Below are 23,117 nucleotides of genomic sequence, written 5' to 3'. Positions count from 1 at the left end.
TAAATTTTTTTTAATTTTTCCATTATTATTACATTAACCAAATTGTATTTCACCAAAGGCAACTGTCAGTGGCTAGCTACTCTAAAAAAAAATATTTTACACTCGTTCTTCATAAAACATAAAAAAAATACGCATAAAAAGGACATGATAATACATGTATTGAAGTGTCGATAACATCTGATTACAGTTGAAAGAAGATCCAGTTGATTAAAAACACTTACTTTGAGCTTCTGACTTTGCAGTGATTTTGGTGTACCTCTGGGATGAACTCGATGAAGAAAAACGCTTCATTTCAACAATACCAGTCCAAGCCTTGGAAGATGATACTGCTACAAAAATATTGCACACAGAGACACAGGACGTCTTGTCAAAGCCTAGCACTTGGAAGAAACCCATAATAATACGTTCTATTCTTGTTACCTTGAGCATCCATATCGTTTGTTACTTGTGTGCAACATAGAATTAAAGGAAAATCCTCAGATACTGCAAGGAGCGTCTCATCAGCCTTTATAAACACTACTTTCTTTTCTCGCAAAGTTGATAAACATTTTTAAGGAATAATTAATTTGGATTTAAACTTGGATGTAAGGGTGGTATTCAAATTTCCAGAGTTAATGGTTTTATTACTTATCTTAGCAGTTTGTTAATTATTTAGATTTTTTAGCATCATCTAAAGAAATATATTTGCAGAAATACCTTCAATTTGCAAATTGTTTAACCATTCATATGTATTAAACAAAGAGAGAGTTCATGTGAAGCTTGATTTTCTGTTTTCTCATTAAACATTTCACCTAAAAAGAGAAAAAAGTAGTGAGGAGGCATAGAGCACAGCTTTAATGAAGGATACTTCATGAAAAGGTAATGTTAGAGAGACTTAATTTTGAAAATTAAAGGACATGGAAGTTGATGATTGGTTTATTACTTAAATGGTGATAAACGTGTTTATTTCTATTGGTGACATTCATGTAGTCTGCAAATTTAGTCTTCTTAGCGTTATCCCTCTATAGAAATGTCAGGGGCAACTCTAAGGGGGAACTGCAAAAAATACAAGCAATATCCATCACCATACACTTCTTACATAGATTTACAGTAGTAGGGAGAATGTCGACATGCCTTCCAGAGCACAAATTTTAACTTGTTCGGAATAGTAGCACGCGGTACTTAACATGTCAATTGCAAGAGGGAAATGAAGAGACAACCAAATTTGACATGAACCGTAGATGTAATTTTGTCAACGGTCTGTAAACATGATAGGGTTCTCAATCTGGTAATAAAGTGCATTTCAGAAAAAAAAAGAAACCCAAGGCTGTTGCTCGCCATTGTATCAGACCCTTTATCCAAAGGATCTCTATTTTTGGTTAAAAATAGGAACTAGTTATAAGGCATACTTCACGTCGAATTTTAACGATTTGAATCATCTATTTTGTATTATTTTGTAAATTTCGATTTATTGATCATCGTTGCAAAAATTCAATTTAATCCGAAACCATTTGCCTATTTAATTATCACAATGAAATTTCATTGTTCATTATAGAACAAGTATTCGTCATTTTCTTTGAACTCAATTAGATATCTCAAATATTTCCGTTTTGACCAATATTTTGCAAGGATGATCTATTGTGGACCAACTTGTAAAATAAACAGTTTGAAACATTAAAATTCGAAGTGGTGTAGACCCCACAACTAATCTCTATTTAAAATAAAAATAAAAATCTCTTCTCTTAAAAACCAAAGATAAAATAGAGACTTAAACCAGCTCGCTACCTTCAACTACGGCGGCGCAGCGAGTGCTTTTACCCTTGTAGCTTTCATAGTGTCGGCCACGTTGGTTGTTATGGTGCTGTGTGCATGTTTTATAAAGCGTGTCGATGATTTCTTCATGGTGGACACCCCTTACCCGGAGGAGGCCGTAGATCAGGACTCAGAAGACTAAGAGCAAGTCCACCCCTAAAAACTTTGTGCCAGCGTCCAGCCCATTTATCCACTTCAATGAACAGTAATAGACTCTAATGAACAGTAATAGACCAATGCATCTCCACCCCTAACAAAAAATAGCCTAGTCAATTTTATTAAAATATTATTAATTTTTATTATAAAATAATAAAAATAATTATTTTTTATTATAAAATAATTATTATAAAGCTGGGCAGGGGTTTTGTTTCTTACATAAAAAAGGAACAAACTTGGACTGGAAAGAAAAAAGGGGGATCTTTCGCCGGGGGGGGGGGGGGGGGGTTGAACCTGCAAGTTTCGCGAGCGTGCTGGAGGGCGGCGGCGCTGTCGGCCCGTGCGAAGGCGTTGAAGAAGATCACGGGACGGGAAGCGGGAAGCGGGCGGAAGCCGCTCGCAGCGGTGAAGTAGCTACCGTCGATGGACAAGAGGGGGGTTCTGAAAGTGAGGTCGAGCGGGCGCGGAGACGGCGGGGAGGAGGACTCCACGGCGTCGAGATGGAGCTCAGTTGACGACATCGAGATGGAGCTCAGTGGGGGTGGGGAAGTTGGTCTTCACCTTGCCTCCGTGGCTCCTTGCCCTCCGACACCACGCTGGCGTCAGCTAGCGTCACTTGAGCCGGTCCCAAGGTCTGTTGATTTTAGGCCGGCCTGTGGACTGGCTTGGGCTGGGTGCCAGTTGATTCCACGGGCTGGAGTGGATTGGCTGAGTCTCAGCCTATTTTTCCCACTGGGTGCCGGCCTATCCCACCCCCGGTGGACTTGCTCTAAGGGTGATCTTTGCTCTGGTTTTTGGCATTCAAGTGTGTTTAACGTGCCTATGTCAATGATGATTAAACGATTTTTCAAATTGAATAATATCTTGCATATATCATCTTTCCATGAACGTAAAGAAAATGACCGGTGTCAATAACATTGATTGAGTTCTTAAAAAATATGTGGTTAACGTGCCTACGTCCATGATGATTAAACGATTTTTCAAATTGAATAATATCTTGCATATAGCCATATATCATCTTTCCATGAACGTAAAACAAATTAGATCTGAATTGAACAAGATAATTGGGTTATAACTACATTGATTGAGTTCTTAAAAAACGCGTGGTTGGGCTCGAATCTATAACCCTCTAATTTACAGAATATTTAGAACTTAGTACAAAGATATTGAACACACAACGTTAATCAATTTGCTTAACGCAAATATAAGAATACTAAAACTAGGACATGAGATTGATAGTCGATTTTTTTTTTTTTTTTCACAAACAATAGAGTTAATCGGTTAAATTATTAGTTGTTAGGGAGAGTGAGACCGATAAGGATCAAACTCACACTAAAGTTCTGGACATTAAGGTTCGGAACGGATCTAATTTCGTATGCATCACCGACATGCCACATAAGCTTATTACTTTGCACGTATCCACATCAACATTTAGATAAAATAATGACCGCTTTTCCCCCACCATCTTCTTCTTCCTCCTTCCTGCCTTCTTCCCCAATCTCTAGAACTCCTATCTCTCTCTCTCTCTCTAAGAGCAACTCCAGTGTAGGAGCCCTCCCCCCAGGCTATTCACTATTTAATCCACCCAATGAACAGTAATCGCATTTAATAAATAGTGCATTCCCCTGGCAATTGTCTTTTGCATCTCCACCCCTGCACTGAATAGCCGGGGCAATTGGCAATAAAATATTAGTATTTTTTTTATTTATAAAATAATACAAAATCATTTTTAATTGTTTTCCTTTTTCTTTTTTCCTATTCCTTTTCCATTTCATTTTTCCAAACTCAACCGACAACCATTCTCTCATTTTTTTCCAGAACACTCTTCATGTTTCCTAGCCCTCTGTCTCTCCTTTCTCTCTCTCTCTCTCTACGACGCAACCCCCCTCATTTCTGAAACCTCTCTCTCTCTTTAATCTCTCTCATTCTCTTGCATGCATCATCAGATCACAATTTTGGTGCCGAAATCGCATGCTCCGAATCTTCCGTCAGCTCCTTCTCCTCCTCCACCGTGACCACCGCTGGAGCTGGAGAGGATGGGATAGTGGACGAGATCGGCAAGATGTTGGAGGAGTTCGAGGCTCGACAGAAAAAAAAACATTAAAACAGGCGTCTGACGTCAGCTAACGTCAGACCCACCTCAGGCTCTCGGGCCGGCGAGAATCGACGGGCCTGGCGCTCGGGGGTGCTCGGGCTCCCTCGCCAGCCAACGCTGGACTTCCTCCCTCGGGCAATCAAGCCCTGTTCCAGAGCCTGTCCCTCGAGCAGGAGCTCCCGCTGGAGCTGCTCTAAAACTCAACACCCCATCAATCAAAAACCCAACTTTTCTTTTCTTTTCATCCAAACAGACCTTCCAAATCCAAATGGATCTGGCCCCAGAGGAACTCCAATTTCTCACCATCCCTGACATCCTCAGAGAATCCACCTCCATCCCCAAACAGTCGCCCAAAACCTTCTACCTCATAACCCTAACCCTAATCTTCCCTCTCTCCTTCGCCATCCTCGCCCACTCCCTCTTCACCCACCCTCTCCTCAACCAGCTCCAAGGCCCTTCCACCGACCCCGCCCAGCTCCACCAAGAATGGACCCTCCTCCTCCTCTTCCAATTCTGCTACCTCATCTTCCTCTTCGCCTTCTCCCTCCTCTCCACCGCCGCCGTCGTCTTCACCGCCGCCTCCCTCTACACCTCCAAGCCCGTCTCTTTCTCCAACACCCTCTCTGCAATCCCAAAAGTCTTCAAGCGCCTCTTCATCACTTTCCTCTGGGTCTCCCTCCTCATGTTCTGCTACAATCTCGTCTTCGTCGGCTTCCTCGTCCTCCTCATCCTCGCCATCGATACCCAGAATTCATTTCTGCTCCTCTTCTCCGGCATCGTCATCTTCCTCCTCTTCTTGGTCGTCCACGTCTACATCACCGCGCTCTGGCACTTGGCCAGCGTGGTCTCCGTGCTCGAGCCCATCTACGGGTTCGCCGCCATGAAGAAGAGCTATGAGCTGCTCAAGGGGAAGGTTGGGATGGCCTTCGTGCTCGTTTTCGGGTACTTGACCATCTGCGGGGTTATCAGTGCGGTTTTCGGGTCGGTGGTGGTGCACGGCGGGGAGGATTACGGGGTTTTTGTGAGGATTGTGGTTGGTGGGTTTTTGGTGTGTGTCCTGGTGATTGTGAATTTGGTTGGATTGCTATTGCAGAGTGTGTTTTACTACGTCTGCAAAAGCTACCATCACCAGGGGATTGACAAGGGCGCTCTGCACGATCATCTGGGTGGGTATCTCGGAGAGTATGTGCCTCTCAAGAGCAACGTTCAGATGGAAAACTTGGATGTCTGATGGGAAAGGAACAAGATTGCTTGAATTGAATGTGTAAGTTTCTCTGTACTAAATGCTTGTAAAGAAAAAACAAAAGACAGATAAGAAAATAGACTTTTGTGGAATTGAGTTTAGTCTTTGTTGGTTACCTATACATGCTTGTTAATTTTGTTGTACTTAATAAACATTTGAGCTAGTTGTCGAGTCTAATTGCTTTAGTTTGCCGGGAATTATACCTACCGCGTTGTGATGAATGCCGGAAAACTTTTCTTATGTAATTGCACATTGTTATATGTCAACAGATTAATTCTAAACTTCGATATCCAAATTCGATTGCTAACATTCATTAGTAAAGTCAACTGTTAGAGCCAATGAAGTTTGCTTTATCTTGTGATGTTACTTATCTTGTATTTGGTCCTTTGCCATGTTCTAGGGGTGAGGTTGTGTTTACCTGATTGGAAAATCTTCAGGTTGTTTAGAAAAATATAAATATGAACCGCAGTCAAAGACTTTAATATCATCTTAACAGAAGGAGCCAGTTCTCTCAGTAGTTTGCAGTCCGGTTGGATCGTATGCCAGGTAGCATTGTTTATTAGTTGAAGTTTAGTCCAATATTCAAAAGATCTGTATCTCTGTTTATTGTACGGACATAGACAGCTAAAATTAAGTCTATATCTATTGCCACTTGACTATACAGTAGTGTTATTGGTTCGGTTGGACCGCTAAATTGATAAATGGCGAGACTTGTAAGTTATATATAGGACCAGAACACATTGGCTATTGCGATCTCTTATGGAGGTTCGATATATCAAAACTCCAGGTCTGTAGAGTTAGAGGTTTTGGTCTGATATGTTTATAATCACCAAGTAAAGTAAGCTTGTAGACCTTTACGGGTAGGTTTATTTCCATAATTTAAGCTTCTAGATGGAAGAAACTTATTGAGTGCAAGTGATTATGAATGGCTTATGTTTTCTGTTTACGAAAACTAGTGTTTTACCAAAAGGGAGTCGTGGGCTCCGAGGTGGAGTATTCTTTAGGTAACGCATGTCTCCTGGGGATAATTCATCATTGTCAACATTTCCTTAAACCATCTGGTGGATCTTGATTCCATTTGATTCTTTTTCAAATAGTTTCCATAATTCGAGATCTCTACTTTTCGGTTTGGTTTGCTTTATGATGAAGCCTTGGAGGTTAGCTATAATCGGTTAGTTAGGATAGGTCTAGGTTCAATTCCACAAATGTAAGCAAAAAACAGACCAACAGATCGAGGAGTGCGTGCAAGATCATTTATATGTCGAAATCTTTGTGGATACTACCATCTAACATTTGCAACTTATGCTTCTTGCTTATCAAGATTTGAGTTCCATAAGAACGCGGGAATGTAGAACTTTTTAATCTTTGTTTTACGAAATTTTGCTTAGGGTTATCTTAACCTACATTAAATTTGAAGAATTTCCGATTACAAAGAGATATCAGCATATCAATAATCCAGCCTCCCCAATAAATATTATTACATGATCAAGTTTGTTCTTCTCTTCAATCTCTACTGTTTGACTGGCACCTGCTTATAACTAATGTTACATTTATAAGTTGTGGCCATGAATCTTTCCAAGTTCTCCACAGGGAATTCACTTTGGCAATGAATTTATTCTGATGTTTATCGAAAACATGGCTCGCGAAATGGGACTGTTTAAAGCTTGCTCTTAGCAACACCAACTGGTTTGTCTCTAGACCTTCGCTCCACAGCTCGGGAAAGTTGCTTCACTGCCTCCTTCGGAAAATACGCCGGTTTGGTCAGCCACTCTCCCCCGTCTACAACCAACGTTGTTCCGTTGATGTATTTTCCTTCAAGCACCAAACAAATTAATAACATCATGTCTCCACACAAGTGAGAAATCCGAAAGAACCCCAGCATCGACTGATTATTTTCGAAACAGATAATTCAACGAAGGAGATGAATTTCGAACCTGCATCGGATGAAAGATATAGAGCGGCCATAGCAATATCCCATTTCTTCCCCAGTTTGGATACAAGAATCTGCTCTTTGGGTTTGCTCAGCATCTCCTGAGGTAAAAGTTTACTGAAACCGGCAGTGTCTTCGATAGGTCCTGGTGCGATACCATTCACTCTAATATCGTAGTCTGTGCCCCACTCCAACGCCAAGCTTCTCGTAATGCTGTCGACGGCTGCCTGGTAACATAGAGGAACCCGAATCAATCAGGACGGTCACAGACTGATCAAAAGTACACACACGGGAGCGAAGATATAGCAAAGTTTTCGGTTACTTGACAAACCTTTGCTGCAGACACATGAATCTGATACCAAGTAGCTGTGTAGTGCAACGTCGCGCTTATGTTTATTATCGATCCACCAGCAGCCGAGTTCTTCCCTGATGCCCCTTTCTTAAGATACTTGAGCGCTTCGTGACACATTGTGAAGGTGCCAACGGCGTCTATGTCTATAACTGCAGGAACCAATTCACGGAATAAGAATCCGTTTTAACAGTCTTAAGAGCTTCAACAGGAGTAAAACTAACTAGCTATGTTTTTTATGCTCGTAGAGATTCAACCTGTTCGAAACCCGTTCGGGGATAGATCCTCGGACGGGACAAGGAAATTTCCGGCTGCAGCATTCACAAGGATGTCAAGCCTACCAAAATGCTTCACTGTCGATTCCAAAACTCGAGCTGCATCGTCTCTTTTTCGCACGTCGCCCTCAAATCCGATAGCCTGCAAGCAACAAATACAACAATCCCAATATCTCAGCAAACACTTGAGCAATTTGCACATTGGAATCAATATAATGTAAGGAATGTTAAATTTATCACTGCAGATAATCAGTAAAAGCAAATAGTTAGAAGCTAAACATAAGCATTCGGCATTTTCTGTTGAATAAAGTCAAAAGTCCGACATCGGCCATCTTAAAAAATAAATCACAACTTATATCAAAATGTTTCACCTATAACTGAATCGACGCCTGCATAAAAACCCCACATCTATTGATTGCATGAGTGATTAAGTGGGGATACAATGTCGATGCTATTAGTGGTAGATCACGGCCCACCTCTCTAAAACTTTAACGTGGTACCAGTGCGTGTTTTCAAATCTGGGTCCAAATCAATGGGGTTCACTTACAAACATGATTGATGTAGCTCCACGTCTGCCCAACTCAAAGTGGTCTGACGTGGGGGAGCAGGTTGAATAGAGCAAAAAATCTCACAGTCATCTTACAAAATAAATCACGTTATCTTAAAATATAAATCACAACTTACATCAAATGGTTTCACTTCTAATTGCATCGATGTGATCAGTGATGGACTGCAGCCCGTCTCAAATTTAACAGAATAACTACTCTGACTAGAGAATTTGAGGAATATACATGTTTTTTGCACTCACAGTTACATATTTGATCAGAAAACACAGCAAACAGCTGAAATAAATTTTAAATTTTCTCAGCAACCAAACAGAAAACAAGCATCACAGAACAAAGACCATAAAACAAAATCAACAGCAAAGAAAACAACACAAACACAAGATACTGATAGATACCCAGATATACGACAATTGGAGCAAATTACAGTTTAAAAATGGGTGTTAAATTAAAGAGTGAGAAAATTACAGAAACGCCTTGAGAACGAAGGGCTTCGACGGCAGAGTCAATGACATGCTTACGACGGCCCATGACGGCAACCGAAGCTCCATGTTTGCCCAGCTGAACCGAAATCTCGTACCCGATTCCTGATGCTCCTCCGGTCAGCAAGGCCACCTTTCCCTTCAGTAACTCCGCCTTGAATGGCGACTCCATTGCTTTCTCCCTCTGCTGATCCAAGTTTCTAACTTTTTCTGGTTTGGAGTTTAACGAACAACGCCTGGAGGTCGTTGTTTCGGCAAATCAGACGTGCGAAATTACCTCAGCAGCCTTTTAGCGTAACTCGACTCTTCAACGGGCTGATTCGGGTCGGACCATTACCTTATATCGGGTCCAGATGAATGGACCTCCTATTTGTAGCCCAACTTTAATTTTTTCATAAGAGAGAGAAGGGGATATCAAATCTTTGGCCAATTATATTGTACACCTTTAACATTTCACGTTCTAAATTTAAATCTCTTCGCGTTATATCTTGAGATTTTAAAATCGTATCATTTCGGCTTTTCATCTATTCTTTCAAAAGTAAGATTTTTCATTGACTCTTTGTCACTCATGTTTTTAACACAATATTTTATAATGTTGGCACAAGAATTAAACGTTAAACTGTAAGGTGACAGATAGTACAGAAAGAGTCACACTTTAAGATAGTATCATTAACGTTTCTCCTAAAACTAAAATATATCATTGGGTGTCAGACGTTATTGTTAAAAAAATTGTTATCAACACTTGAAAATATCAGCATGCGCTCCCTCGTGCGTGCGGGAAATATTATGATACAGCCCGAACTTCACTTGTATTATTGGAAAAGACAATGTATGCATGGCTCACTTGTGAATATTCACATAATCTGCTTATTAATAAAAAGAGGAGATGGGAAAGAATCAAACTCCACGTGTCAACGAAAACCTATGCCACATTACATTTTGATTAGGGTTAGCATAGGACAAAATTAGTTTGATTTACCTAAATTAAACCTAGGCACCAGTTTGTTTTTGTTTAAAAATCGTGATCTAGTTTGTAAGAGCAATTCTATATTGTTGGTATCCATTAAATTTTGGGAGTTTTAACAAAAAGCCCACGGTACTGTTCACTTTAACGAAAAATCACATTTTTACACTAAAAAGTCAAACATGTTACTATTCACTTTACCCTTTATTTTGTCCTTAACATTAAAACTCAAAGTTTTCAAACCCTTTTCATTAGTTTTCCTTTAAATTTTCCCTAATCTTGTATTTTTAATTTTTTTGCTCCTTGTGCCTGATTTTCTTCCGATCATGTTAGTTTTGCATTCATATTTGATATGATATTTGTAAGAATATGAGGACAAAGTTTTATGTCGGTAATGGACAAATTCATAAAAAAACTCATAAAAAGTTGAAGTTCTATCATAAAATTACTTGATAATAAGATAATAACTCAACATCTTATAATCTCTTATATTGTTTGATCCATCACCGATTTAGAACTTTACCCTCATATTTTCACAATGTTATGTTAGAATTGAGCACTGTCGTGCAGTAGGTTACTGATATTAGGCACAAGCACCATGTTTGCTTTTCATCCAAATTGTAATGCTTATTCTATTATTTTCGTGTCAATTATATTAGTGGAAATTATAGAAATGATATCTCAACTTTAACCTAATGCCCCTTCAACTAAAAATTCATAACCATTTATCCCTTAACTCAATAAAACGTGCAGCTATTGTCCTTTTCGTCAGCTCCATTTAAACTTCCCCCAAAATGAGTTACGTGTCACGCACATGAAGTTGAATAAAGGGGCAAATATGGAAAACCAAATGAGAAAAATTGTAGCAATGGTCCACCAACTTTAACCCAATTGAAGAAATTGTTTCTCAACTCTAACTCAATTGGAGTAATAGTTCCTCAACTTTTACCTGATTGTAGTAATGGTTCTTCCGACATAGCTCATTTTGACGGAATTCTAACATAGTTTATGAAAATGATCATAATTGCACGTTTTGATGAGTTAAGGGACCAATTGTGATGAATTTTTAGTTGAAGAACTATTGCTCTAATTTTATTAAAGTTGAGAGACAATTACTACATTTTTCCTTATTATATTATATATAAAAAAAGGTTTATTTATAAAATGCAAGATGAATGGAACATTAATAAAGTCAAACCATCCAAATCATAAATAATATTTGTGAAAAAGTGCTTCAATCGGATTGTTGGATCGAATAAGGATTCTCTCCGGATCCTCTTTGTGAGGATCCTGTAGATCTTTTAATTGTATCTGCTTATCGTATATTATGTGATCAGAAATTATTGTAAATTCTTTTATTTAAAATTGAATATAAACAGTATCTGATAAAAATTGGTTGCATAATATATGATGAACAGACACAATTGAAGGATCTCCAGAATCATCACAAAGAAGATATGGAAAGGATACTCATTCTTTTAGATCTAAAAGTAATAATTAATTTAAAATATCTTATAGATCACTATTTTCACACGATAACTGAAAGTCACCCCTCCATTCTCTCAAACTCCAATCAGTCCAATGGCATATTCGAACATGGGTATATTGGTCAACCTCCAAAATAATGGCCAAAGACTATTAACCACCCACGGAACCATTACTATAAATCAAGTGGGAGAAAAAAAAATTGTATTTTTACATTAATTTATTTAATTATTTAAGAAAACCTAGTTCATTTTTTAGGGGAAAAAACGAAAAAGAAAACAAAATGATTCGTAGAAACCCAGCTCTTTTTTTTTTTTTTTTAAGAACCGGAAATATCAAATAACCAGGGCCGAAGCCAAACATACAAAGAAGCCCACAGAAGGCAGGCTACAAAGAAAGCAACAAACATAAAGAAGAGGAGGAGGGTACAGAAGCATAAGACGCTACACCAAGTGCTAAGGCGTCGCCCCCTCCACTACCAGAACAACAAAATTAAGGAGGACAGGGTAACGCATCTTTTTTTAGAACATGGACCAGCGAAGATGGAGGGTGATTAACCCAAGTTATACCGCACATCTCCGTAATACTCCTCAACGCCAACCGATGCGCCGCCATATTGGCCGATCTTGGAATCCAAAACCAGCAGCAATCCTGAAAGGATTCCCCCAATTGCGTAAAATTTTTGCTAGGATGGGGAAGGCCTCCCAACCGCCAGATGAAGAAACATTTACCAAGTTAAAGATATTCTCCTTCAAGTCCAACTCAACAATAATCCTATCCAACCTCAACGAAATAGCCAAATCACAGCCAAACATAATCGCAGTAGCTTCCGCTGCTGCAACATTCGGCGCTTTAATCTGCATTCTTCTTGCAGCCACAAAACTTCCCTCATTATTCCTAACCACAACTCCAGCATAGCCACTTTTAGAAGCCTCAACCCAACTCGCATCGACATTCAACTTCGTAAAGAAGGGGCAAGGAGGGGACCAACGAGCCGAAGGGAGATAAAGGTTTGCTTCAAAGATATTTTCACCAAAAACGCTTTTAACTATTTTAAAAGCACTTTGAAATGAGCTCTAATATTAATGAAAAGAGTCATAGTTTGTATGAGGTGTGATTATATACAATATTTCATTGAACCATACATTCATACATATGTAAGTACGTCCATACGTATTTCTAAGCATTGATGAAAAGGATTTGTACAAATATGGTCCCCTTTCTTCCCATGGAATTGAGATACATATGGGAGAGGACCACAAAATTCATTGCTCAAAAACCAGCTCACGATAATTGACCATGAGTCCATGCACATGCTAGAACGTACAAGACTACAACAAAACGAAGGCAAGGCAGTTTTGGTATCTTAAGTTTTCTATTTTGGTACCATTTATTTATGGTAAATGTTTAGTAATGTTAGCGCAATAGAAGTTGTCAAATTAGAGCAAAAGTTGCATCAATACAAGGAAACATTAGCATAAGAAAAATGAAAATTCTGGGTCTAAAATCAATAAGTGAGAGGATATCTAAACAATTATACCTACAATTTCCAAAAAAAAAAAAAACAATTATACCAACTTTCTTCAAGTGGCCAGGGAAATGCATAAGCTGATAAAACGGTGGCCATATGATATACACATAGCTAATCAGTAATCAACTTATCAACACACACACACTTATAGTTATAAGAAATCTACTTTTCATCTTTTATTCGGATGCCAGATATCTAGGCAGCTTTGGATGTGGTTAGCATGTCAATTTGGTACCTCTTTACCTTTTTCAGACTCCCTGGCTATTTTTTGGGATGCCTACGTACGTAAGCCCTTTTCCTAACAGTTGCACAATCTCTGGAATTTTGCGGTCTTTCTACTATTTGGGCTATATGAAAAGCTCGAAATAAGTTTACTTTTTGAGGGTCGCCCAATCTATTTTTATCGTCTTTGCATGTCTATCAATTTTGGGATCGTTATGGTGGGAAGTTTATTCCTAGTTATTTTCAGGGTTTTGACGTTCGTATCATTTCTTTTCTAGGGATCCAACCTATCCCTCGCAAGGCGCCAACTATTCTTCCTGTGCTTTGGTCTTTTCCTTGGTTTCCTTAGATTAAACATAATATAGATGGTTTGTCTAAAGAAATCTTGGTCTTGCTGTTTGTGGAGGAGTTTTTCAGGATTCCTATGGCCAACTTCTTGGTGGTTTCTGCCAAGAGATTGGTCATCGCAACTCTTTTTGTGCAAAATTATCAGCAATTATTATTGGTGTAGAGTTTGCATATCAGTGGGGTTGACATTGTCTTTGGCTGGAAAGTGACTCTTATAGTGTTATTTATGCTCTCCAATCGACTGATTTTGATCCTCCTTGGCCTCTTCATATGCAATGGTCTATTTGTTTAGACCGTATTCAAAAGATGACTTTCCATGTCTCTCACATATATTGCAAGGAAATGTAGTTGTGGACAATTTTGCTAACATGGCCTTATATTCTCCAACTTTGGTATGTCATGTTTCCCTTCCGATGGCGGTTTGTGCCGTTTTGTTTTCAAACTATGTTGACTTTCATGGCTTCCGCTTTTCAAATTAATGTGCATCTCGGCATACATGTTTGTCTCACTTTCTTGTTTTTTTTTCTCTTAACCTTGTGATGTTCCTTGTTCAGTTTTGCAGGTTTAGACATTTAGGTTTCATGTCCCCCCTCTTTTTCTTGTATCTTTGTTGTTTTTGTTTCTAAAAGGGTGAGGTTTATGTCCCCCCTCATTTTCATGTATTTTTTAATCCTTTTTTCTTGTATTATGAGGAGTTTGGTTTATGTCCCCCTCATTTTCATGTATTTTTTTTTATCATTTTTTCTTGTATTATGAGGAGTTAGGTTTATGTCCCCCTCATTTTCATGTATTTTTTTTTTATCATTTTTTCTTGTATTCTGAGGAGTTAGGTTTATATCCCTCCTGACTAAGTGTAAGCTTTTTTTCGATATCAATAAAAAAAATTCATACCGTCGAGATTTTCTAAAAAAAAATAATATATATTGTTGTGACATATGTTCTTATCAATATGTAATTGTGTAAATCCTAAGTAGAGATAGAATAGGAATTCTTTAGGATCTAGAAGGTCTTTCCTAATATACTTTGTATTACTTGGAGAGCAAATTTCGCTCCTCCTTATTATTATAAATAAAGGCACAAGGACTAGGGAATTAAGACACAATTTCCTCAAGTCTATTCTCCATCTTTCTCTCTTCCCTTTGCTGCATCTCTCTATTAAATATAGGTCATAACACGTTATCAGCACACTCTTCACGCTGTGCTAAAGAGAATTTATTCGTATTCAATCAGGGGAGTATTGCGTTTCAATTATTTTAATTGATTCAATTTTGATTTTATCGAATTCATATACTTTTATTAATTCAATTTATTTTTCTTCTTATGTTGAACATACGTGATTCAAGCTTGAAGATGAAAGCTGAAATTGAAGAAAGAACTCCTATAAACCCGTTCACAATATTCATCATGCAATCCATGTTCTTCTAAAACAACGGTTTTTATCTCAATATTTTTTCAGCCTTGATTGCATGAACCTTCACCATAATGCATGACCCAACTTTACGATTTACGAATTCTAGATTCTACATAAATTGTTTATGCATTATATCTATAATTTTGCTATTATGTGAATTGAATATATGTGAATAAGGAAGAAAAGGAAAGAAAAAACAAAAAATATGTTCAAACCCTAGAACTCATAATGGACCTAGATGCCCTAGTCTACTTTAGCCTGGGCCTAATCTGTGGGAGCCCAGTGCTTGAGCACCAAGCTCGTGCTGGCCTGTGTCAAAACCATGGCTTGCAGCCCACGACTGCACCAAGCCCAGTTGAGCCGCATAGCTCATGGCCTCAGCAAGAACGATGTCGTTTACGACGTCTTCTTCCTCTAACCCTATACACCTCAACGGAATCGAGGACTGCGTCCGCAGCCGCAGTCATCACTAAATCTTGGTGATTGCAAGGAAATGGTGATGCCAGAAGTTGTCCACCACTGTTGATCTCGACGACGAAGATAGATTTTCCCGGTCGAAACACTTCACCGAATTTTTTTTTAGACACCCATTGCGATTCATGGAGCCTCTTAAGTCGTCTCGTTTTTTTAGATTCCACAGCAACAGCTTCGACTTCTGTGATCCATGCTCGCCGCCGTCCCCTATGACATCGTCGGCCTTCATTGTTTCCTAACGAAATCCCTCACCCATCGTAGATGGGCTCGGATCTCACACCCCAACGACCTTGGGCCTGTATTGCTCTCAGCCCACACCTAACTTGGAGCCGTATTTTGGGCCTACAAATCAACAGCTTTTGCTACTTGAGTCTAGAAACTAAGGGCCCCAATTTTGGGCTTAGGACCTCATGGCCCGTTTTGGTTTTTAGACCTACATCAAGTAGCCAGCCTAGCAGCCTATTCTAGGCTTTGGGCTTATTCTTTTATTTTTTTGGGCTTTCAAACTGTTTTTTTTTTCCAGTTGGACCTACAGTCCAATTTGTGAAAGAAAAAAAATGTTTTTCTTTTGGGCCTATTTACTTAGCCCATATGAAACCCTAAACCCTATAAATCGGGATTTGGTTTTCACTTTTCTTTCTTAGCCCATATTTGGGTCTGGGTTCTGTTAATCCAATTTTTCTCACCGGCCTGCAACCCAGTCAACTAAAAATAATATTTTTGGACCTGAAGCTCCATGTGTGTATATATATATATATAGGGCCGTTTCCTTAACCTTTCACACAAAGGGTCCGAAGCTACCCACTATAATATATTTGTTTTCTTTTGCTTTATATATTTCTGTCTTGTATATATATTGTGTTTGTTTGCAGGTATTATGAACTTAAAGTTCATACTTCTGAACCTGAAGTTTCAGAAAAGTGTCATCGAAACCTGAAGTTTCTTAATAAGCAACACTCATATTGAGACCCAAAGTTCTCTATGCTTAACTCCGTTTAAACCAAACCATGTCTTAGAACCTAAATATTCTAACTTTGATGTTTATGGAAATTTTATGTCCTAAAACACCAATCACATTCTTGTTTCCGCCATTCAGCGTATTGTTGAACCTTAACAAGTTCGATTTCACTGATTTGGAAGTTTCGAACAAGAAACTAATTTATGTGGATACAAACATGACACCTTGCTTGACTACGACTAGTTGCGAAATCATTGTAACCAGTTCTTCATTCGAAGACTTATGCTTGAAGCAAAATCAAATGGAAGTACCTTACTGCTGAGGACTTCATGGCTCTTTGACACGCTATGGATCGTTTCCAATCATACAAAGATAAATTCTTGCTTGAAGCAAAACATGATTGAAACCTTTACGTCCATGAATAAATACAATCCTGAAATTTATATCCAATCAAATTTTGACTAGAAGAAAACCTTTCTCGTCCACCTAAAAACTTCAAGAATAGGGGATAGTATTCCTGAACCTCAACCTTGCAGAATCTAATTCCATTTTGACGGAATAGATAATTGGTTATGCACTTTTCAATGCTTCTACCAATGTTGTTGAGGAGTACCATTCCCGTAGTCAATCCGTGAGACTAATTTTGCTCTACCTAACACATTTGGAAGAGCTGAATTTGACATGGAAGGCCCTATTGGCCGAATCCCTTTCTATATTTGGTTTACTTTGCGAATAATTTATTTTGTTCTTGGATTTAAGATTGGTGTTTGGATGCCACTATTATTCTCGAATAAAGAGTTAATTCACGAAACTACCACATGTGACTACAATTAACTCATGCTTAGGTATATTTTGTAAGGAAGTTAGATGTCTGGTTCTATGCTAACTGCATATCTAATTATCCCCTGACAACCTTTCAGGCTTATCCAACCTAATTGTGGGCCATGGCACTGCCTTATATTGTCCAATGATACTAAATTTACCATAAAGGGAAGCCTTATACTCACTCGTTCCGGCAGAATGCCCTTTTTGAGTTTTAAGGATATTCGAGAGCACTATTACCATATTGAAACCAATGTAGAAAAATGGAGTAAAATTCCTTAGCATATTACCATATTTCACTACCTATGAAAAAGCCAAATGCATATTCTAAAGAATATGGAATGCTTAACGAGTGGATTACACCTATTTAAGCCACTAAGTGGCCGGCCAGAAGCCTAAGATTCCAAATGAATTTTCGTTATGGATATATGTTTAGGATATCTAGGATGATCTGTGATGCGCCGTTTTAGGCATTCTTTTACCATAAATAAAGACATCATACTTGGACACGTATCATACCTTAGCACCCTCTATCTTTTCTACAACGGATTTAAAAGGGATATTTGTGGACTAATTCAACCAGTCTACGGACCATTTAGATACTTTATAGTATTGGTTGATGCTTCCACACGTTTGTCACTCGTGTGGCTGTTCTCCACAACTGCATTCTCCACACTGGTGGCTTAGATTAACTAGCTCAGGGCTTACCACCCTGATTATCCGATCAAATTATTTGATTTGATAAGTTGGAGAATTTACATCGAAAACTTTAACTTTCGATGGATATTGCATGTCAGTTGGGTTTTTTTTTTTTTTTTAAAGTTGAACATCTAGTCCAATGTTCATACCCAGAATAACCCATCAGAAACATTCATTAAATGCCTTCAAATGATTGCGCGATTGATTGGTCATACGTACCAAAGTTCCCGATCTCTGCTTAGGGCCATGCAATATTGCAATTTGCAAGGGACCATGTTGGTTCGCCTGAGGCCCGTCATGACCCAACCTTATAAAGCGTGTGTTAGTTGGTTACCAGATATGAACCCGATATATCGCATATGCGCGTCTTTGGTTGTGCAGTCTATATGCCATTTGCGCCGCCCTTACATACAAAATAAAAAAGAGTTCATCAGGGAATGATGGAAATCTATGTCAGTTATGATTTTCCTTCTAATATTTGCTATTAAGAACTTTTGACAAGCGATCTCTTTACCGCTCGTTTTGCGGATTGTCACTTTTATGAGACAATCTTTCCGTCGTTAGGGGGAGATAAGAACGTCAACGTTTCTAAAAGAATGACGCGAATTATTGTGAACATCCCCACCATGTCTCATATTAATCATAATCTAGATCGTCAAAGTATAACCAGACACTTCCTCTGATTTAGTAAAAGTGACGAGATCACATATACCAGCTGCAAATGTGCCTGCAAAAGATATGTACCAAATGTACGATGGACCTTCGTCCTGAAAGCAGGAACGCCACATTGTGGCCGACCCTCGTACATTGGCCGCTAGCCAATCAATCTGTCATGCGCCAACAACGTGGCAGATCACTCGGTTCGAGGATTCATTTCCCAAAAAATGGAGGAATATGGCACGAACAAATCCACCCCTCGATCACTGTCTCAAACCTTTTCATCTCATGAGATTAAATCTGAATTACTCCCAAGACCTGAAGTTCTTGGTTTAGTATACTAGTTTGGATGAGATATGGAATTGGAATGAGATTATCATAGATAATGTTTCATTTATATGGTAACTACCGACATAAATGAAAAGCGACGATAACGAACTGCATTCCGTTGATTAATGTTAACATAGAACTGATTGGTCAATTAGAAGAATCAATCACGATGAATGAGATGAATGAAATAGTGCAATATGACGCCTTGTGACGCAAGGTTTCTCTCATACACCATGTGATTGATTGAAGCTTTATAAACATGGTTGTAGTATCTCTGGGATCCTAATACGAACCTACATGGAGTTTCCAAATGACTTACATATACTGATTCAAATAGTTCTAGACCACAAGAACACCCTCTCGGTTCTTTAAAATGCATTCACTTTACGGATGCAGAACTATCCGGGTGGATGTGGTATACCCGTCTAAGTGAATATTTGATCAGTAAGGATATATGTCCATGCGTGTACAAAATCTGAAATTGCTAAAGTTGAGAAAATTGACTCACACCTAAAGTTGGACTTTAAGATGATTGATCTTGGGAAACCTCGACATTACCTCAACCTGAAGTTTTAAGCTAGTTCTAATGGTATTCTGGTCCACCACTCGAACTAGACCCATAAGGTGTTACATCTGAGTATACCCTGATCGTTTGTATGCTAAATGCAAATGAGACCTTTACGGAGGGTATGAAGCATAAGGTTCCATATTGGAACGTGAGGCAGCCACATCTAAGTATCATTGACGTTTGTTGTACTTAGCTCAAATTACTAGAATCAGACATCTTATGTGCTGATAATCTTTTGGCATAAAGCAGCACTGCGCCTAACACGCCACCACCCAATTTGGTGTTAAAGACGTTTTTCCGTTACTACGGATTTGAGCTTATCTATCCCTATACTTTTCAGAATATATCACACACCCTTGGTCTTTGGAATGATGACTACTTTGTGGGATTTGCTGAATCAAACCATCTGTCTGATTGCACAAGGTACGTTCCCGAGTGGTTAAGTCTTTACCATAAAGGAACACCACAATATCTTGGAGGTCAACCAAGTAGACCTTTTTGTTGCTAAACCTTTGAATCATTCTAAGACTCATTATGGCTCATCACGTGAGAGATGTGGTTGAGAACTCTTGTTGAGCATATTCAAAATTCCTGCGTTTTTCACCCATCGTTGAGTCCTAACAACGATCCATGAATACAACACTGTATGTATCGACCAGATCATGATACATCCAACAAGTCAACAGTAAGCATATTGTGTCTACATCAGCATGAGTATTAGAAGATTGAAGTTAAGCAGTCCAATCCCAAACAACCTTGCCAACATCTACACGAGTCATTGTTGAAGTCTACCCTTCCAGAAACTTGGCCAAGGAATGGGTATGCGTAACTTTCTCATTTGTGATGCTTGTAGTTTCATTTGGAAGTTTTGTCAAACTCAGGAGAAGTATCCAAAAGTATACTCATTTGATCCTAATGTACTATTTTTCCCTACGATTAGGAGCATTTTTCCCACTGGGTTTTTGCTACCTAACTAGGTTTTAACGAGACACCAATCCTGGGCTGGTTATACCCTTGTGAGCTCTTCTACTTGCGTCCAGAATACGTATAGGTTTTGACTTAATGCAACTTCTCACTTTTCTCTTTTGACTATGAGCTTTTGTCCCACCTTGGGTTTTGCCGTAGCAAGGTTTTGTGAGTTTTACCAACCATGCATTCTTTCGTTCGTTTTGAGACTCGAATTCGCTACTTGTGCCGACTAGACGAGACGACTTCATCAACTGCTTCTAATTTTGCCTGAAGATCTGATGCGGCATCTACTTGAGTATTTGCACACTCAAGGGAGAGTGTTGTGACATATGTTCTTATCAATATGTGATGGGAGATTTTGGATGCGGTCCTTGATTATGAATATTCTTTGATTAAAACTTTGTTGGTTTTTAATTTTTGATTGAGGTCTCTGAAATTAATGTGATAATTTATTTTTTTTAATTAAAAATTAAAAATTTTAGTTGTTTATATAAATGAGATTTTAAATAAAAAAAACCATAATTTGTGGGATTAAAAATATTAAAATATAAATATACTATTGTGTGTGTGTGTGTGTGTGTGTGTAAACATGGGTACATTCATCAAAATTAACCAAAAAATTGATTGTATCAAAACATGGGTACATTCTTCAAATTCACAAAAAAAAAGATATTAGGCTTAATAACATTAATAAATTTCTTCGATTATACTTGACATGTATACATTTTAAAATCAAAGAAAAAAGAATGTACCCATATAAGTTTAAAAATGGATTAGAAAAAAATTGAATAGATTTTATATATAAAAAAAAAGGTACATTTTACATATAACAAATTGGTATATTTAAGAATGAGTACATTTTAAGATTACAAAGTTTTACATGAAGGGGTGCATATAATTAGCATGGGTACATTTAGCAAAATAAAAAGTACAAATTAAAAAAAATATATGGGTACAAATACAAATAAACTTTAAAAAATGTGGGCACAAAAAGAAATTAATATATGGGTACAAATTAAAACTGAAAAGACAATTGGTACAAATTAAAAAAGAATTACAAATTAAAAATGGGTACAAACTAAAACTAAAAATATATGATAAAAAATTTAGTCATAAATATAAATATATTAATTGTAACATTTTTAACATTAAATGAATATATTTAGAAATAAAAAAAAATTATTATTGAAATAATTAATTATGTTATTAATTCCTAAGGACCTTGATCAAAAATTGAAAAGGAATAGGATTTTAATCAATGGAGTAGCAAAATGAAGGATGAGAACCTAATTTCTCCATATGTGATTGTGTAAATCCTAAGTAGAGATAAAATAGGAATCCTTTGGGATCTAGAAGATCTTTCCTAATATACTTTCTATTACTTGGAGAGTAAGTTTCTCTCCTCTTTATTACTATAAATAAAGGCACAAAGACTAGAAAATTAAGACACAATTTCCTCAAGTCTATTCTCTATATTTCTCTCTTCCCTTTACCGCACCTCTCTATTAAAGGGTTGTGATTTTCACACACCCTTAACTACTTTTCCCACACCCCTCCCTATTTTTTAATAGTTAATTAGTATCCTACTATTTAATCTTCCATATATACCCTTTCTACTTTTTGATGGTAATTAATGAAAGATTAAATAGGGAGGGGTATATATGAAAGATTAAATAGTAGGATACCAATTAAGTACTAAAAAATAAGCAGGAGTGTGAGAAAAGTAATTAAGGACGTGTGAAAATCACAACCTCTATTAAATATAGGCCATAACATATATATATATGGTTGGGGACAATAACGAGACAATATGATTCATGCCCAAGACATGCTAGTCGCTAATTTTTTAATTAGGTCATATCCTTATCTAGACACGTTATACTTGCTCTATTAAATAGATATACTTGCTCCACATTCCTAACTCCTAAGATATGGTTTTATATTCCATATGCATAGACACGTTACTTAATTATCAAAAACTGAAGATTGTACACCTGTATCTAGCCAAATAGCTATAACGATGTGTTTTTCATTTGCATTTAAATTTAAATTACTCTTTCCATAATTTTATTAATTCATGATAGATAATTTGTATAAAAAAGTAAACGATCAACATGCACCCTAAATCCCATTTCATTTCACAGAGGTGCTATGGATATCCGATTATTTCACTGTAATTGGTCCACTTATACCAGATAACTCATCATATGTGGTTTTAATGTAAGTGATGGATTGTCCCAATAGACGAAGTATTTTTCTTCAACGTAATGCATCCCAAGGTCAACTCTTCCTCTAACTGTAGCTTAGAGTATTAATATTATTTGTAATCATTTATAACTTTAATCTTGTTCTGTCCATAAATTATAGCGCACACACCATTCTCTCTCTCTCTCTCTAGTAGACCATCATAAAGTTCAATCCAATCTGACGAAACTCAAAAACCAAATTAAAAGAAAATAATGGAAGAGAAAACCACACGATGGCATGGGAGACCCACGGGGCAGTTGCAAAGTGGTCGCACTGGTCGGGGAGTCAACAATCCAATGATGAAAAACGTGACCTAAACCTACGTACGGTTAGGTATTGAGTCCATCCCTTTGCAAAAAGCTTGTATGTGCTCACTTCATGTTCTTATTTTGGTAGTTACAAGCTCACTTCATGTTCCACTCAAAACAAAATTAGTTTGAATTCACCATACAATTGAGTCAAATATTACTATTGTCGTTATGATGTTATGTTTCGAGGCTTGGTATTGTATGCTCTAGAGTTTTTAACCGTTAAATCTTGATCATTGT

The 23,117-nt window shown here is 37.8% G+C and overlaps 2 protein-coding genes across 2 annotated transcripts; one reads left to right on the top strand and one right to left on the bottom strand.

The window, feature by feature from the left end:
- The first annotated feature begins 4,235 nt into the window (after window positions 1-4,235).
- Window positions 4,236-5,944, top strand: LOC126622181 (uncharacterized). The gene is made up of 2 exons (XM_050290858.1): window positions 4,236-5,306; window positions 5,686-5,944. Exon 1 carries the CDS (start codon window positions 4,311-4,313, stop codon window positions 5,271-5,273), a length of 963 nt encoding a protein of 320 aa, XP_050146815.1. The 5' UTR covers window positions 4,236-4,310; the 3' UTR covers window positions 5,274-5,306; window positions 5,686-5,944.
- A 760-nt stretch (window positions 5,945-6,704) lies between these two features.
- LOC126622182 (peroxisomal 2,4-dienoyl-CoA reductase [(3E)-enoyl-CoA-producing]-like) lies at window positions 6,705-9,163 on the bottom strand. The gene is made up of 5 exons (XM_050290859.1): window positions 8,871-9,163; window positions 7,822-7,981; window positions 7,547-7,716; window positions 7,220-7,442; window positions 6,705-7,097 (listed from the first exon to the last, which is right to left on the bottom strand). Exons 1-5 carry the CDS (start codon window positions 9,054-9,056, stop codon window positions 6,943-6,945), a joined length of 894 nt encoding a protein of 297 aa, XP_050146816.1. The 5' UTR covers window positions 9,057-9,163; the 3' UTR covers window positions 6,705-6,942.
- Between the last annotated feature and the right edge of the window lie 13,954 nt (window positions 9,164-23,117).

Source organism: Malus sylvestris, chromosome 5 (genome assembly GCF_916048215.2).
Source record: "Malus sylvestris chromosome 5, drMalSylv7.2, whole genome shotgun sequence".
NCBI classification, from domain to species: domain Eukaryota; kingdom Viridiplantae; phylum Streptophyta; class Magnoliopsida; order Rosales; family Rosaceae; genus Malus; species Malus sylvestris.
The sequence above is the reverse complement of the archived record's forward strand: the minus strand, read 5'-3'. Positions and strand labels throughout refer to the sequence as shown.

Coding starts and splice junctions, on each gene's coding strand:
- LOC126622182 (XM_050290859.1), bottom strand. CDS start 9,056: ATGGAGTCGCCATTCAAGGCGGAGTTACTGAAGGGAAAGGTGGCCTTG. Junction 7,982..8,870: donor TTCGTTCTCAAGGCGTTTCT/GTAATTTTCTCA, acceptor TGTTGCTTGCAG/GCTATCGGATTTGAGGGCGA. Junction 7,443..7,546: donor TTCATGTGTCTGCAGCAAAG/GTTTGTCAAGTA, acceptor CTATGTTACCAG/GCAGCCGTCGACAGCATTAC.
- LOC126622181 (XM_050290858.1), top strand. CDS start 4,311: ATGGATCTGGCCCCAGAGGAACTCCAATTTCTCACCATCCCTGACATC.